General features: G+C 33.0%; 1 protein-coding gene across 2 annotated transcripts in view; it reads right to left on the reverse strand.

Annotated features, from left to right (window-relative positions):
* Positions 1-4,246: 4,246 nt before the first annotated feature.
* The window catches only part of FAM185A (family with sequence similarity 185 member A), an 88,988-nt gene continuing 74,977 nt past the window's right edge, over positions 4,247-18,257 (reverse strand). Inside the window, exons 8-9 of one of the 2 annotated variants that reach the window (XM_074268456.1) lie at positions 12,467-12,511; positions 5,602-6,254 (exon numbers count right to left, since the gene is read on the reverse strand). In XM_074268456.1, the coding sequence (XP_074124557.1) occupies positions 6,139-6,254; positions 12,467-12,511 (161 nt within the window). In that variant the 3' untranslated portion in view covers positions 5,602-6,138. Of the gene's footprint in view, positions 6,255-12,466; positions 12,512-18,257 lie in introns of both variants that reach the window. The other variant, XM_074268457.1, reaches the window with a different exon arrangement.

Genomic DNA, 18,257 nt, shown 5'->3' on the forward strand with positions numbered 1-18,257 from the left:
TTTTCTCCTGCTGAGGCAATTGGGGTTGAGTGACTTGCCCAGGGTCACAAAGCTAGGAAGTGTTAAGTGTCTCAGATCAGATTTGAACTCAGGTCCTCCTGACTTCAGGGCTAGTGCTCTATCCATTGTGCTACCTAGTTGCCCCTGAAAATGATTCTTTCTGACTCCAGGTCCAGTGCTTTATGCACTATGCTACCTGGATGGCCATTTTTCATATGGCTATTTATAATTTGGATTTCTTTCTCTGAAAACTGTCTAATTATTTCTTATAACCTTTCATTAGTTGGGGAATAGCTCTTCTCATAAATTTGACTCTTCCCTTAGAAAAGAAACCTTTATCAGAGAAATGAGCTGTAAAAGTTTTTACCTTCCAGTTTATTGCTGTCCTCTTAATTTTAGTTACATTAATTTGTGTAAAAAGTCTCTAATTTTATGTAATCAAAATTATTTATTTTATGGGATTCAGGTTTTTAAAGCCATTTTTAAGACAATCCTCATGTCTCCCAGAAACCAAATCTACTTACACCTTATGAAAGGCTTCTTACTTTTTCAGTTATGCTCATGAGAAATTCTATTTTGCCTCAAATTCTCTGATCCAAATTCAAACTTTAAAGAAGGTATATTTTATATAAAGGTATAAAAGGAGAAGAGTCCAAAAAGAATAGATATATTCCTAGACAGTATTACTACTAAACTTCAATGGACATATAATGTTATCACTGTGGGCTTTCTCATTGGGATGGACAGAGAATTTAAAAACATTTGGACAAATATTTGAATATTAAAAATTACTTTTTCTGAAAGTGAAAAATGCAGGTAAAGTATACTCATGAATCATTGGGGAAACAAATACAAATCATCTAGGGGGGAAAAAACACCCTATTATTAAAATATGGGTAAAATCCCAAACACATTCATTATCTTTTGGTGTAATACAGGGATAAATTTCTCTGTCTCTTATTTGGTCATGAACTCTTCCTCATCCATAAATCTAAGAAGTAATTTCTTCCTTGTTTATCTAATTTGTGATTGCTATCATTCTTTATATTTAAGTCATGTACTCTTGGAGGCTTATCGGTATATACTGTGTGAGATGATTGACCTAGTTATGATAGACAAAACCTCCAGTTTTTCAAACTCTTGTCAAATAGTGAGTTCTTATCCCAATAGCTGGCATCTTTGAATTTAAAACACTCTGTGTTATTGTGTTCATTTGTTTCCACTATGTCTATGTCTTGACTCTACCTTATTGTCTTGATGATAACTGTTTGGAGTATGAGATTCATTTCTGCTAAGCCCCCTTTTATACCACTCCCCTTCCCTCCCCATTGATTCCTTTAATATTTTTGACTTTTGTGTTTTTCTGAATTAATTTTATTATTTTTTTTCCTGCCTCAAAAAAGTAACCCTTTAGTAGTTTGGTTGACATGACACTGAACAAAAATAAATTAATTTAGGTAATACTTTTTTTATTATATTGGCTTTGCCCAAGAACAATTCTTCTTCGATCTAACTTTATTTGTGCAAAAAGTATTTAGCACTTGTGTTCATATAGTTCCTTTGTCTTGGCAGAGAGATTTCCAAATATTTTGTACTTTGTAGGTATTTTCTTTGTACTTTGTAGGTAACTTCCCTTTTTATCTTTCTACTGAATTTTTTGGTAATATACAGACTTGCTGATTTTGTATATGGATTATGTTAGATTATGCAATTTTAATGAAATTCATTGTTTCAATTAATTTTTAGTTAATATCAGATTCTCTAATTAAATATTATCTGCAAAACCCAATAATTTTGTTTCTTCTTTTTGCTTATCTCCTCAATTCCTTTTTCTCATCATATTGTTATAGCTAGCATTTCTAATACTATCGAATTACAGTGGACATAATGGAAATTTTTCTTATACCTGATATTAGAAAAGAATAAATTAAAAATTTATTCCCCTCATGGAAACTAAGTTCTTGGTTATAAATACTTGTTAAGGCAAAATCTATTTATTCCTTTGCTTTAAAAAAAAAAAAAAGTAAGAATAGACTTTATATGTTGTTCGTTTATATGTTGTTATACGTTTTTCTGAATTTGTTAAGGCAATCATATAATTTTTGCTATTCTTGTCATTAATATGGTTAATTATATTTATATTTTTCTAATATTGAACCAGCCCTGCGTTCCTAGTATAAATATAGCTTGATAATAATGTACAATCTTTGTAATATGTTGCTAATATTTTGTCTTAAAACTTTTGAGTTGTTATTAGGGATATTTTGGAATAGAGTTTTCTTTCTGTTTTAACTCTTCCTGTTTATCAAGACCATTTCTGCATATAATAGGAATTAGAGGACCACTTTCTCCTTATTTTTCAAACAGTTTATTAAATAATAGAATTAATTCTTTAAATATTTGAGATAATTCATTTGTAAATTCTTCTGATCTATTTGGGTTCCCCCCCCCCCAACTCTTGGAGTTTATACCTTGTTCAATTTCTTTTTCTGAGAGCGGGATAAGCCTTCTTGTTCTCTTAATTTGGTCTTTGTACATTTTTGTAAACATTCATTCATTTCATTAGATTAATTTTTCTGGCACATAACTGGGGAGAATGGTTCCTAATAATTTCTTCATTGGTTGTGAATATACTTTTTTCATTTTTGATACTGGTATGATTTGCCTATTTTTTTAAAGCTCATACTAATTTATGTGCCAATTTTAGTAGTATTTTTTTCAGTTATATTTAAAGAAAATTTTTAGCATTGTTTTGAATTCCAAGTTTTTCTTCCTTCTTCTTAAAATGGTAAGCATAGAAGACATTTCCATATTAGTCATCACTACGAAAGAAACGGAACAAAAGGAAAAAAAGTGGAAAAAAATGGAAATCTGCATTCAAACTATCAAAGAGTTCTTTTTTTCTAGAGGTAGATGGCATGTTCAGTCATAGGTCCTTTGTAATTATTTTGGATCATTATATTGCTGAGAAGAGCTAAGTCGTGCAAAGTTGATCATTTACTGTGTACAATATTCCCCTGGTTCTGTTCATTTCACTTTGTATCAATTCATAAAGGTTTTTTCTGAAACCTGCTTATCATTTTTTACTATGCAAAGGCATTTTATACGAACAAGCATGGCTTGTTCACTTCCAATTGATGAGTATCCCCTCAATTTCCAATTTTTTTGTCACCACAAAGAGAGTTGCTAAAAATCTTTGTATATGTCCTTTTCTGCCCTTTGGTTTTTTCAAGATTTTTTTTCCTGTTCTCTAGGATTATATTTTTTTAATCTCCAGTGAATTTTAGTAAATTTCCAGTAGTTCTTTATTATTGCATTGTGATTTGTAAAGTTTCTATGCAATACTGTTGCTTTTTTGCATTTGTGAATTTGCTGTTTCTACATTTTATTCCCCAATACATGGTAAATTTTCATAAAATTTCCACATCCAGCTTATGTATATATTCTTTTATATTTAATAGGTTTTAGTTCTAGCACATTATGCTTTTCTAAACTATTATTTGGTTCTTTATTTTTATTTTTTGATTATATTTATCTAGAAAATTGAGTTATAGTTTTACTATTTTTTCAGCAATATTTAACCTTTCAAGTATTTATATGTTATATTATTTGGTACATATGTTTTATATTGATATTAATTGATTGTGTCTGATACTTTTTAGCAAATTTTTAAAAATCAAAACTACTTGTTTCTTCTGAGATTACTGTACTTTTTAAAAACTTCAATTGAAATATAATTATTTTGCTTCTGTCCTATATTTTAATTGTATGCTTTCTTTCTGTTTAATGTATATTTCTTATATATAACGTTCTAGATTTTGCTTTCTAATCTATTCTGCTACTCTTTTTCATTTTATAGGTGAGTTCATTATATTCATGGTTATGACCAATCATCATATATTTCCATTTATCTTATTCTTTTACATTTTTAAGTCTTGGAATCAGAACTTTAGGTTTGGTATAATATATTTCTTTTGTTTTGACATTCTTTTTCTCTTACTCAAAGCCCAATAAAAGGTTTTTATCCTTTCTTTTCTTTTATGCCCCTCTTCAAAATCTACCCTCTTAGTTACATTTTATTCTGCTTTAGGACTAATAACTCCCTTAACATACTCTTTATTTACCCAACTTTCCCCCTTTTTCCCCCTTCTTAATAGTAAAGCTGGAGGGGGAAATGGCAAATCAAAATCCCAAATGGGATCACAAAGAGTTGGACACAACTGAAAAACAACTGAACACTAATAAATACATTTTGCTAAAAGGTAATTTTATATCATATCAAATATATATCATTTCATTTCAGCATTAAAATTTTTTACAGCAAGTAAGTTTCTCTGACAAAAGCTTCATTCTTCAAATGTATATTGAGGATAGAACTGAGTCAGATTTATAACAATAAAACCAATTGATGAGTTGTCAAAGTATATAAACTCTAAATCAATCACTACTGATTAGAGAAAGGCAGGTTAAAACAATTTGGAGGTACCACCCTCACATCTATCAAAAATGACAAATGGAAAGTAGACATACTAATGAACTCCTAGTGTAGTAGTGAACTGGTCCAGCTATTGTGGAGAATAATTTGAAAATATGCCTGAAGAACTATAAACTGTTCTTAACTTTTGACCAAGTGATAGATCTGTACCTCAAAGAAAGAAAAGGACAAATGTACAAAAATATTTATAGCAACTTTTTAAAAAATTCTCTGTCCACCCCAAGAATGAGAATGACCATAGTGATTGATAAGGTTACATATACACTGAAATTTAGTAGTAATACTGTATGTTATGTGTTAAGAAGGAGTGGTTTCTGGAAGACATGAGGACTGCCTAAAGAATGGCTTCAAAATCTGAATTCCATATGCTTTCAGCATAAATGGGAACTGGTTTTCATAGGAAACTATTAACACCTGATCAATGAAAACTAGAAAGTAAGGAGACTCAGTCTACTTAAAGAAATGGAATGGGAAGTCTCACTGAATCAAATTTTTGGTTGAGGGAGAAAGGCCATAATTGTCCTTAGTATTCACTATAAAGGACAGGTCTCATAACTCCAGAAATGGCAGGAGCAACGAGAATTAGAGAAAAGATGCAGGGTAGAAGAACCCCATTCTCATTAGAGAGAAAAAGTTAATCCTAAAAATTTTCAGTGAGAAGTACAAGTGCTAAATGACAACTGAGGGCTTACTGACTTCAGTCAAAAAGAATTTAGTATCCATGATCCCCTATAAAAATGGAATTGGGACAGTATAAGAAAATACTATTATTTTCTTTTGATATCTTACTGAACACAAATTACTCCTCTTGGGTTTGTGACTCTTCTGACTCCTCCTCCTAACTATATTAATTTTATTTTATTTTTATTTATGGGAGGCAGAATAGGTGCATGCCTAAGTGAGAATGAGTACAGTTAAAGAAAATTGCCTTGCTATTTCCTCCAACTTAATGCAAGTGTCTTCTAAATTGGAGGACATTCTGTGTCTGTGAATACATGTTCACAGTAAATGTATCTGGGAAATAACATGCTAATTTTTTTTTTGACAGAAAACACCACTAAAATGTATAGAATGATAGATGTACATAAAAATTTAAAGAAAAAAAATTTTCTAAGTCACAATATTTTAAAAACTTTATTAAAAACTAAAATGTTCCTCTTATGATCCTTCATAAAGGATGGGTTTTTCTCAATTGTGAAAAATATAATTTAATGAACTGGTCTACTTGGTTTTATGTATAAACTGAATTTTCTAAGAATAGGGAATTAGGGTTTGAAAGCAATGAGTTCACAAAACAACTTTATCCCTCATTATCATTGTAGTGAATATCTTCTATATTGATACACCAGGCAACAAAATAGCTGAATGTTGCTTGTAGTTGCTCTTTCATTTTGCCAGTGATTATTTTTTGCAAATTCTGTCACATATATAATTATTCACAGCTTGAACTGATGCTGAAGTATAATTCATCTGGAAACATCACAACAGAGCCTAAACACAAATGTGGGAACCATAGAAAACCATTCATCAATCAGCATTCATTTCCAAATTAACATTTCTACCGTTTCTATGACTTAGGGGCATCAATACTTTCTCACTGATATGATGTTCAATGATTGTTATTTATATCAGAGTTCAAACAATCAGGAATCCTTCAGCTTGAGGGACTGAAACCAGCTTTGGCTTTTGAGATACACAATGCCATTGGGTGCATTGGCCTTGATCCACTTTTTACTTTCTTTGGTTTGGTTCATGTGACCTAAAAAGCAAAATGGCAGATGTCAACAAACTGAACACTATTAGCAGTTAAATAAAAAAACATTAAAAACACATTCTAAGAGGTATGGAATAATCCAAAATTAGAAACACTTTTGGTTGAAAAGAATTGCATAAGTATGGTGTAACCTATCCCACTGCTCACTCCTTGTACTTCATTAGATCAGCTTTTAATTTTACCCAATCAATCACTTCCCTTTTGCTGCTTCTCCAAGTAGACTGTTGCTGTCACTGAATGTACACTATTCATTTAGCTATGCTTTCTTCACTCTGCATCATACTTTGTATATTTTGTGGTATTTTTTTTTAATCCCAAACCTTCAAAATTGTTATTCCTTATAGCAAAGGAGCATTGCTCAGTCTTTCTGTCCAACTTTTAATGACCCTGGTTCAAAGTTTCCATGACAAAGATACTTAGACTTGTTTGCCATTTCCTTTTCCAGCTCATTTTACAGATGAAGAAACTGGGGCAAACAAGGTTAAGTGACTTGCACAGGTCATCAGTTAATAAGTGTTCAAGACAAATTGGAATTCAACAAGATGAGTGTTCCTGACACCAGGCCTGGTATTCTATCCACTGCGGCACCTAACTGTCCAATTTACATAATATTCCTATGCTTTTATTCCCCCATTTAGAGTTAGAAAACCTGGATTCACTAGATAGCTATATAATCTTTGTGCTAGTAATTTAATCTCAGTTTTTATGTCTATTGAGTGAAGGGTTAACAAGATGATTCCTCTGGGTCTTTAAAAAAAAAAAAAAAAAGCCTTATAACCTATGATCCAATATTTGGGGACATTTTGTTTATAGCTTTTCATTATGATACAAAATTTTTTTTTTGTTCATATGAAGTTTTTTTTGTCTCCTTTTCAATAACCTTTTTGAACTCTAGTTATAAGTGGAATCTTAGGCCGAAAGAATATGAAAGAATTGCTCAGTTTGAAATTATTTTGTATAATTATTCTAACAACTCACATTTTGCTAGTAGTAAATTTGCCATTTCTTGTCTTTACACAAGTCCTTCAATGAATGGTCTTTTAATTTAACATTTCTGTTAGTTCTAAGGATATGTGATTTATCAGATTATTCATGATTCTGAATGTTATTTAATGAGTTAATAGTTTTTTTTTTTAAATTTCAAATATTTAACATGCCCTTTGAAAATTTACTAATTGAACAATAGGTTCCTTATTTTACACATTTGTGTCAATTGTGCTTTAGATTCTATATGTCATTCTTTTTCTCAGAAATATTTTATATTGATTTTTTAATAGTTAGATGATTTACCTATTTGAAATTTGATATGGTATAAGATGCTAACTAAACTTTTTTTGCTAAAATAATTTCCAGTTTTCCTAGCAGTTACAACAACAATCTGTGCTCTTGGATTTACTGTACAATTTAAGCTGCTGTCAGCATTTGTTTCTACCTTTTACTTATCTGGTCTTTTCATCTAATCTACTTTTCTGTCTAACTCTGTGGCAGACGCAGATGATCTGACATCTGGTAGCATCAAGTCTACTTTTTCTTCTTTTTTAAAAATTACATTCCTCTGGTACTCATGACACTTAATAAATTTTTTTCTATTTTATTTTATAAAGTATATCTGATATGGTATTAAACACATGTAATTTAGATAGAAATTTTTAGTATGATGGTACTAATCAGTCATAAATACTGCATCTTTCTGCAATTATTCATATTTTATTTTAGTTTTATAAAAATTATTGTCACTTGATCATAGATTTAGACTTGGAAAAGTCCTGAGAGACTATTTAATTAAATTAGAGCTTCATTTTATAGATTAAAAATGCTGAAATGTAAAAATAGAAGCCATGAGGTGGTACAGGGATGTGTGTTGGATCGGGAATCAGAAAACTGTGGCATCATTTCAGTCATATCTGACTCTCTGTGACTTCATTTGGTATTTTCTGGGCAAAGACACTGGAGTAGTTTGCCATTTCCTTCTCCTGTTCATTTTACAGGTGAGGAAACTGAGGCAAACAGGGTCAAGAAACTTTCCCAATACTCTATTAACTTCCTAGATGCTCAGCATCAAGAAGGTCCAAGTTCAAATCTTGCCTCAGACACACATTAGAATTATTGTCTTGCCTCATTTTTCTCCTTTTTACAAATGAGGAAATGCTATTACTATCCTCCTCTATCTCCTACCTCAGTATTTAAAAAAAAACAACCCTTCTGAAGGTTCTTATCAGGGTAAGATGAGATCTTTACAAAGTGCTTTTTAAGATCTTCAAGCACTATATAAATGCAAACTCTTTTCCCTCACATTGTTGTGCCATTATCATCCATGGCTACACACATCCATGGTACTAAGTAGCTGGTTCCAACTCAGGTGCTGTGACTCAAAATCTAGAGCTGTTTCCATTGCATCTTTTTTTCTTGTATTTCTTTCCTGGACTTTTGTTAGTAAAATGCAGAAAAAATGATAGTTTTGTATATTCTGTATCCTTATATTTATTGATTATATTTATGTAGATATATTGTCTCAACACTTTCATTAATTTTCTTGGGTTCTAATTATTATAAACAATCCTATCATTTACAAATACAGATAATTTTACTTTCTCCTTATCTGTGTTTATTCTCCACTTTTTAAACTGCCTAATTGCTAGAGGGAGCATTTCTAACACTATTCAAAAACTAGTGAAAATAGTTCCTTAAGAGTGAAGAATCTGTCAACTGTTATTTTGGTTATTTCATTTTTTTAATCTACATATGTCTTAAAAATATATAAACAGGGAATAATAAATAATAAACAGAGAAGTCAGGAAAAGAGGAGTGTTTGAGGAAAAAGAAGAGTTGTCTTTTGGACAAACTGAGTTTTGCTGTGTAAGGAGTTTGTGTGTGTGTGTGTGTGTGTGTGTGTGTGTGTGTGTACACATACATAAAATTGGGAAAGGGATAACAAAGTTTATAAACAAATGTTTGGAGGTATATGTTTGCTTCAAATCTTTTAACATAACCTTGATTAACCAGTAACAAATCTAATAATCTGGCTTAAGATTCTCATGGGCAGATGTAATTTTACAGAGCTAGCTTTGGATACAAAAAATCCTAAATTCATTTTATAGATCTGTCTTGGAAGGTTCTGAATAGAGCTGGGCCTCAACTCCCAATTGTCAAAAGCTGGTTAAACTGAGGTAGATGCTGTGATAGTACTATAGCTAACAACATTCTAAAGAGCACAATAATGAGCATTTAGAATCAGCAGAATTCTAAATAAATTTGATCCAACTATCTCACCACATTGGGCAAAAAAGAATGTGTAGGTCTGAAAAAAATCACTTCTGATCTAGTCAATATTGTATTCCACAAGAAAAATGTTTCTTTCATTAACAGTTAAAAGAATATGTGGGTGGCCATAAATACTTCCTGTACCACACTGTACAACTAACATTTGAAATAAATATTTTCTCTGACAGAACAACAGTCTGGTCATCACTCTTACAGCCTGCCCACATGTACAACTTCAGTTACTAACAAATGGGGAATAAGCCAGGACCAATTTCCTAATTCTCTTCATAGATACACTTATATATCATTATTTTGATTTAGCAGACTATGCAACTAGGAAATGTATTTCCTGTTTATTCTATTAAGATTACTACATTTGTTTAACTATCATGATAAATCTAGAGATAACAGGGTACAATGGAAGCATAAGCTGTCCAAAGTCAAGAATACTTTACCTTACACACATGCTGACAGTGTGGCTCTGGACAAGTCAATTGCTCTCCCAGTTCCCTAGGCAACTAACAATATAAGTGGCAGAAGAGTTATTAATCTGCCTTGGTGAAGGAAGCTTATTAGGAGGCTAAGGAAATCACAAGCTTGGACAATAATGATTTAGCTAATGATGATCATTAATCTACTGTCACCTACAATATCAACTCAGCAAAAATTTCAAAAATGAAATAACTAGTCCAAAACATCAAAAGCCTACAAATTCTACTTTTCTTTAGTCTTGATAATACTTGTCTTGAAAACACATTTATTCTACTGTTATTGATCTATCAAGAAACATTTTGAGCTATATTATGTGAGATTTCATCCATGAGAAAAAGACATAAATTCCCCTGCCCCCCAATTTTCTGCTTTACTTGGTTTTATCTGTACGAATTATCCACTTTATATCTCCATTTGGTCTTTCTTTTTGTTTATTCATAAATTCTCTTATCTGTAAGTCTGATAGGTAATATGTTCCATGTTGTTCTAGCCATGTGTTTTTTATTGTTGTTTTGTATAGCTCAGTAATTTTTAGGAATGTACATTGCATTGTAAGAAAATTGTATTTGCAAAGCATATAGAACAACTTCAATATTTTTTAAATAGAAGAGGAGGTAAAAATTAGGATAATTATTCAGCCAAAGCACATCTCATTTAAAAACTTAACAGTTATACAGCACCTAATAATAGATGCCAAAAATAAATTTATGGCAAATTTTTCAAGGAAAAATCGCTCTTCTCTGGTGACTCAAAAAAAATCCTTTTATTAATCATTTATTTTACTGCCATTGTACAGAACTAGTATTGGAAGAGGTAGGATGAGAAGACTATAATAGTCAAATTTTCTTTTCTTCTACTTATATGCAGAGCTGGTTTAGAAGTTAGTATTTTAGGCATACAAAGTTATTCTATTGAGTAGCCAAAGATTTTGTAAAAACTTAGTAAATAATTATATATGAAGTAAGGAAAAGTAAAGATTTGAACCTACGTGCATGGAAGAAAAGGTGATATCCTCAACAGAAACAGGGAAGTTTGGAAAGAAAGAGTGTTTGGGGGAAAAGAAGAGTTGTCTTTGGACATGCTGAGTTTTTGGTGTCTATGGGTTTGGAAATGTCCATCAGACGGTAATATAGGACTGCAGCTTAGGAAAAAGATTAAGAATGAATATATAGATCTTTGAGTTATTTTCATAGTTAATAGTTGAAGCTGTGGAAACTGATGAGATCTTTGATAAAGTATATATAGAAACACAAAGATTATGCTAAGGCACATGAGGAATACCTGTGTTAGGAGATGTGGGATCTTGTGTTTTTGCTAGTGTCTATCCTATATGCTACCTGTTTTGGTTTGGGTTTTTTCCCTGCCTAATTTAAGCTATACATTCAGCAGTCAAAACTGCATAGTCTGTTTCATAAAAATCTGAATAATTATCCTGATTTTTACCTCCTCTTCTATCAAAATATCAGTAAGATTTCTAAACCATTGGACCAGATATGATAGAAAGGAAATTAATAGTCCATTACTCTAATTCATTTTTTTGGATAAAGTTAAGCACAAAGAGGTTCAGTGATTTCCCCTGGATTACAAAGCTAAAAATCTGCAGAAGGATTTGAACTTCTCAAAGTCCACTGTCTTATTTGAGGCAGCCTCTCTCAACTGGAGCTTTGGCTACTAAGGATGTGCCTTCTGCAGTGGGGTACTGGGGAGAGAGAAAGCACTACCTAGATTCAAATCTTGCCTTCAGACAGAAATTGGCTCTGGGCTATGAGCAATATAGGTAAGCTGTATGAGTCTCAGTTTCTCAATTTGTAAAATGCATTTATATTAAAGACGGTAAGTAAATGAGATCAAATGCATAAGGGTTTTGCAAACTAAAAAGTGTTATAAAAATAATGGGGGGTGGGGATAATAGTAATCAGACAAATCCTATTCAAAATCAGAAATGCTTATTTTTCTTCTTCCAAATGAAAACAGCCTTCTTTCTGTCCTATTCAGACTAGGCAAAAAGAACTATTTACTGTGTCCTTAGCAAAATAATATACATTATGTTATGCCTTGCAGATTATAATCAAGGTGTAGTTGATAAATTCCATGTAACTTGTTTGAAAATAGCATAGAATAGGACAGGCAAGAAAGGCTAACAAAAGGCACTTTGCTCAGGGATCCTCACATATTACCACTGGTCTGAGGCAAAAAATAAACCAAAAAAAATTTCCTTTATCATAATTGGGGCAATTTGTCAATTCTAGGTTTACAAGAATAACATGTTTTGATATTAAGAGAAAATGTTCCCAAATGACAAACGGGAAAATAATTATTCTATCTTTGCTGTGGCTCTTGTTAAATAGAGAATGTCATTTCTTCCAAGTCATATTTAAATGCAAAAGGTTTTCTAAAAAAGGCCTTTGCCATTCTTTTGTTCCCCTTAATGTTCCCCTATTTACCAATTATCTCCAGTGGTTCCAGAGAGTGATTCTGATGTGTTGTGTCTGAAAATAAATAATAATAGACTCCTTGTCAGGAATATGAAGTACACATAACAAAGGCTGAGAAAAATGCATTTGTCTGGTATTTTACAATTCTATTCAAAACCGTCTCTAAATTAAAAGTGATGAGAGAAAGGAGAAAACCACTTCTCCACCAACCCAGATACCAAGGGGGGAAATAGGGGAGGCAATAATGAATGAAAAGGGTCAAAGAATACAAAGCAAAAAATGAAATAAACTGGCTCGGATGAACCATATTTCTTGGTAATTGGAAGAACTTTGTCATGAGGACAAATCATTATTGGTGACAGTGCAAAAATTTTGGTGGAGTAGAATTAAGAAGGGAAAATGCCCAAAGAAAAGATGTCAGGATTTATGAACCACAAGCTTGTGAGTTTGACTTTGATTTCAGGAAAAATTCTACAATAAAGCACTGCAGAGATGGTTAGAGAACATCTAGAAGAATGGTTTGAGTACAAAGAGCCAGCAAGACCCTCATCAAATGCAGGCCATGTCCAATCAGAGGAATGCTGAAGACTTAAGTTTACTTAGACTCTAGCAAGTAAATGGTATTTGACAAAGGATCACATACTATTTTCATGAAGATATATATAGAAAACATCATGAAATGCAAAAAAAAATTTTTTTGATTAACTTTTTAATTTAAAAACAAACAAAACCAATGCAGCAAAGATTAAAAGGGAAGCAGAAATTTGGGAAATAATTTTTACAGCCAGTGTTTCTGATAAATACAATTTATCAGAATTCCTAAAATATAGAGAATGGAGTCAAATTTATAAGAATTTAAGTTATTTCCCAATTGATAAATGGTCAGAGTATCAACACAACAATTTTCAGATGAAAAAATTACATCCATTTATAGTCATATGAAAAAAATGCTCTAAATCACTATTGACTAGAAAAAATGCAAATTAAAACGACTCTGAATACACTGATATAAACTGTGTCCCTCTGATCTTCGGGAGGGGGAGGGGACCTGGGTTAGAAAAGCCCTAAATCGGAACCCCTCCTAACCTCTGGAAACAATCCCACCCTCCTATTCCTAGAGAAAACCCCCATAATAATCTCCACCTACAATTCAATTGGAGATCTTGGTCTGGGATAATAATTACCACCTATTAATGATTAGTCCCTCAAATTCATCTAGAGATCACTCCCTAGCCCCGGGCCATAGAAACCTAATATAATCAAAGGCTGTACCCCAAATTTTTGCTAATTTCCTATGAGGATCTGGCCCACTGGGAAGTTTTCATTGTAAACCATCTCTGCCAAAAACCTTCCTTTGCTAAATTCTTATTTGGAATAGTCCACTGGGGAAGTTGAAATTGTTTCTCTATGTAATAAACCCATTTTTTTGTCGAAAAAAAAACCAAAAACAAAAACAAAAAACTTTGCCTACAGATTAGGACTGTGAATTCTTTTGCAAAAACCTGAGCTACCCCGGTCCATCAGTTGGGAAATGGCTGAAAAAGTTATGGTATTTAAAAGTAATTGAATATTATTGTTCTATCAAAAAATGATGAATAGATTGGTTCTTCTCAGCAATTAAGTGATCCAAATTGGCAAGTCAATAAACTTTGGATGTAAAACACCATTTGCATGCAGAGAGAGAATTATGGAGACTGAATATGGATTGATGCCTACTGTTTTCACCTTTTATCTTTTCTTCTTTTTCCCCCCCTCGTTTTTCCCTTTAGTTTTGATTTTTCTTTTCCAACATGACTTACATGAAAATATGTAAAAAAATGAATGTACATGTAGAACCTAAAAACAAATGGTATAGTGGAAAAAAAAGATCAAAGAAAAAAATGCAGAGACAAGTAACAGAATTCATGGAAGAGTTAAAGCAAGAATTTTTTAAAAAATCTTTTAAATTATTTTAAAACTCAAAAGAGAAAGATATTGAAGATTCACTGCTTAGAAAAAGAGATATTACACTATACACCTGTCAGTTTGGCTAGAATGACAGGGAACGACAATGCAGAATGTTGGAGGGGATGTGGGAAAACAGGGACACTGATACATTGTTGGTGGAATCCAGTCATTTTGGAGAGCAATTTGGAACTATGCTCAAAAAGTTATCAAACTGTGCAAACCCTTTGACCCAGCAGTGTTACTACTGGGCTTATATCCCAAAAAAATATTAAAGAAGGGAAAGAGATATGTATGTGCCAAAATGTTTGTGGCAGCCTTTTTTTGTAGTGGCTAGAAACTGGAAATTGAATGGATGTCCATCAATTGGAGAATGGTTGAATAAATTGTGGTATATGAATGTTATGGAATATTATTGTTCAGTAAGAAATGACCAGCAGGGACTTCCGGCCAAGATGGCGGCGTGGAGGCAGACAGCTGCTTGAGCTCCTCGTTTTCTCTCAGAACTTACTTCATGACAAGCCTCAGAGTTAATGCTTGACCAGAAAAGAAACCCACAAATAATCACCAACAGACGACATCCTTGAAATTCCCCAGAGAAGGTCTGTGTTTCCTCTGGGGAGAGTCGAACAGACTGGGCTCAGATTAAGAGCAGGCCAGCCAGAGTGAGACAGACAGCTCACACAGCTCAGACCAGAGGGGGGAGGGGTACAATCTCTGCCATTTCTGCAAAAAGGCTTTTACCCCACTGTGGATGTTCTGTCTTGGCAGCAAGCCAGGAGCCACGGAGAGGGTGTAAACACCGGAGGTTAAGATTAAAACCCCAGAAAGCCAGCATCTCTCAGAACCCGGCCACCCCCAACCCCCACCTGGAGTGACTCTGAGTTCTCAGAGTCTCAGAGCGAAGACTCATCACAGCCATCACTGTCCTGTTAGTGGTTCTCTGCTGCCCTACCCCCAGTAGAGGAAGCTCATTAACACCATCCAGCCCCATCCCCCCCAAAATAGACCAATTGTTTCTCTTGTCAATTTCTTTTTTTCCATTCCTCTCTTGACAAAATGAACAAAAAATTCAAAAGGGCTCTAACCATTAACAGCTTCTGTATGGAGAGAGAACAGACTTCAAATACTGAGGAGACTAAAAACAGACTGTTCCCAGAGGAATCCCCTAAGGGGGATATGATCTGCTCCTCAATACATAAGACTCTCATAGAGGAAATTAAAAAGGCTCTCACAAGAGAGGTAGAAGAGAAATTGGAAAAGGAAAGGGAAGCTTGGAAAGAGAGCCTGAAGAAGTCATCCAGAGTGGATAAAGAGATCAAATCATTGAGAAACAAAATTAGTGAAATGGAAAAGGTAAACAACTCCAAGGAAAACAGGATTAGTGAATTGGAAAAGGTAAACAACTCCAAGGAAAACAGGATTAGTGAGCTCGATAAAGAAATCAGCTCTCTAAAAAATAAAATGGATAAAATGGAAAAAAATTCCATAGAAGAAAAAAACTCACTTAAAAACACAATTGGACAATTACAAAAAGATATAAAAAAAGTGAGTGAAGAAAATACATCATTGAAAATTAGACTCGAACAAGTAGAAATGAATGACTCAAGGAGAAACCAAGAGGTAGTCAAGCAAAACCAGAGAAATGAAACAATTGAAAGGAATGTCAAGTACCTTATTAGAAAGACAACAGACATGGAAAACAGATCCAGGAGAGACAATTTGAGAATAATTGGACTCCCTGAAAAATGTGAGGAAAAAAAGAGCTTGGACACTATTTTCGAGGAAATTATCAAAGAGAACTGCCTAGACGTTTTGGAAACAGAGGGCAAAATAGACATTGAAAAAATTCATCGATCACCTACTGAAAGGGACCCTAAAATCAAAACGCCAAGAAATATAGTGGCCAAGTTCAAGGACCATCAGACAAAGGATAAAATACTGGAAGCTGCTAGAAAAAAGCCATTCATATATGGAGGAGCCACAATAAGGATAACCCAGGATCTAGCAGCGTCCACATTAAAAGAACGAAGGGCCTGGAACATGATATTCTGAAAGGCCAAGGAACTTGGTATGCAGCCAAGAATAACTGACCCAGCAAAAATGAGTATCGTTTTCCAGGGAAGAAGATGGGCATTTTAATGAAATAAATGAATTCCATCTATTCTTGATGAAAAAACCAGACCTACATAAAATGTTTGATCTTCAAATACAGAACTCAAGAGATTTCTAAAAAGGTAAAAAGAAATCTTGAGAACTATACTTCTGCCATAAAAATATGTAAATAACATATGTATAATTTGTCCTAGAAACTGGAGGTAGAAAGGAAATTATATCATAAAAAAAGTGTAAAGTGGTGGTACTACATCTCATAAAGAGGCAAAGGTAACCTATTATGTCTGAGAGAAAGAAAGGAGGGAGATGAACATAATGTGTATTAATAGACATATTCGATTTATGGTGTAACTTCTTCCACTTCATTGAAAAGTGAGAAGGAAAGAGTAAGCTAAGGGGAAGGGAATACAGAAATTGTGAGGAAAAGGGGTAAAATAAGGGAAGTAACTTTAAGGTGGGGGAGGGATACTAAAAAGGGAGGGCTGGGAAAAGCAAGTGGTGTTCACAAGTTTAATACTGGGTAGAGGGGTAAGAGGGAAGGAAAGGAGAAAAGCATAAGCAGGGGTTAATAGGATGGCAAGCAATATAGAATTAGTCATTCTAACCATAAATGTGAATGGGGCAAACTCCCTCATAAAGAGGAAGCAGTTCTCAGATTGGATCATAAGTCAGAATCCTACTATATGTTGTTTACAGGAAACACCCCTGAAACAGGGTGATACATTCAAACCAAAAGTAAAAGGGTGGAGCAGAATCTACCATGCTTCAGGCAAAGCCAAAAAAGCAGGGGTAGCCATCCTCATCTCAGATCAAGCAAAAACAAAAATTGATCTAATTAAAAGAGATAAAGAAGGGCATTATATCCTGCTAAAGGGTAGCATCAATAATGAAGCAGTATCAATATTAAACATATATGCACCAAGTGGTGCAGCATCTAAATTCTTAAAAGAGAAATTAAGAGAGCTGCAAGAAGAAATAGATAGCAAAACTATAATAGTGGGAGATCTCAACCTTGCACTCTCAGAATTAGATAAATCAAACCACAAAATAAATAAGAAAGAAGTCAAAGAGGTAAATAGAATACTAGAAAAGTTTGATATGATAGATCTTTGGTGAAAGCTAAATGGAGACAGAAAGGAGTACACTTTCTTCTCAGCAGTTCATGGAACCTATACAAAAATTGATCATATACTAGGGCATAAAAACCTCAAAATCAAATGCAGTAAGGCAGAAATAGTAAATGCATCCTTTTCAGACCACAATGCAATCAAAATTACATTTAATAAAAAGCCAGGGGAAAATAGACCAGAAAATAATTGGAAACTAAATAATCTTATACTAAAGAATGATTGGGTAAAACAGCAAATCATAGACATAATTAATAACTTCACCCAAGAAAATGACAATAATGAGACATCATACCAAAATGTGTGGGATACAGCCAAAGCAGTAATAAGGGGAAGTTTTATATCTCTACAGGCCTATTTGCATAAAATAGAGAAAGAGAGGCACAACGAATTGGGCTTACAACTAAAATTGCTAGAAAAGGAACAAATTAAAAACCCCCAGACAAACACAAAACTTGAAATTCAAAAAATAAAAGGTGAGATTAATAAAATTGAAAATAAAAAAAACTATTTAATTAATAAAACTAAGAGTTGGTTCTATGAAAAAAACCAACAAAATAGACAAACCCTTAGTAAACCTGATTAAAAAAAAGGAAAGAGAAAAAGCAAATTGT

The sequence above is a fragment of the Sminthopsis crassicaudata genome, chromosome 5 (genome assembly GCF_048593235.1).
Source record: "Sminthopsis crassicaudata isolate SCR6 chromosome 5, ASM4859323v1, whole genome shotgun sequence".
NCBI lineage: Eukaryota > Metazoa > Chordata > Mammalia > Dasyuromorphia > Dasyuridae > Sminthopsis > Sminthopsis crassicaudata.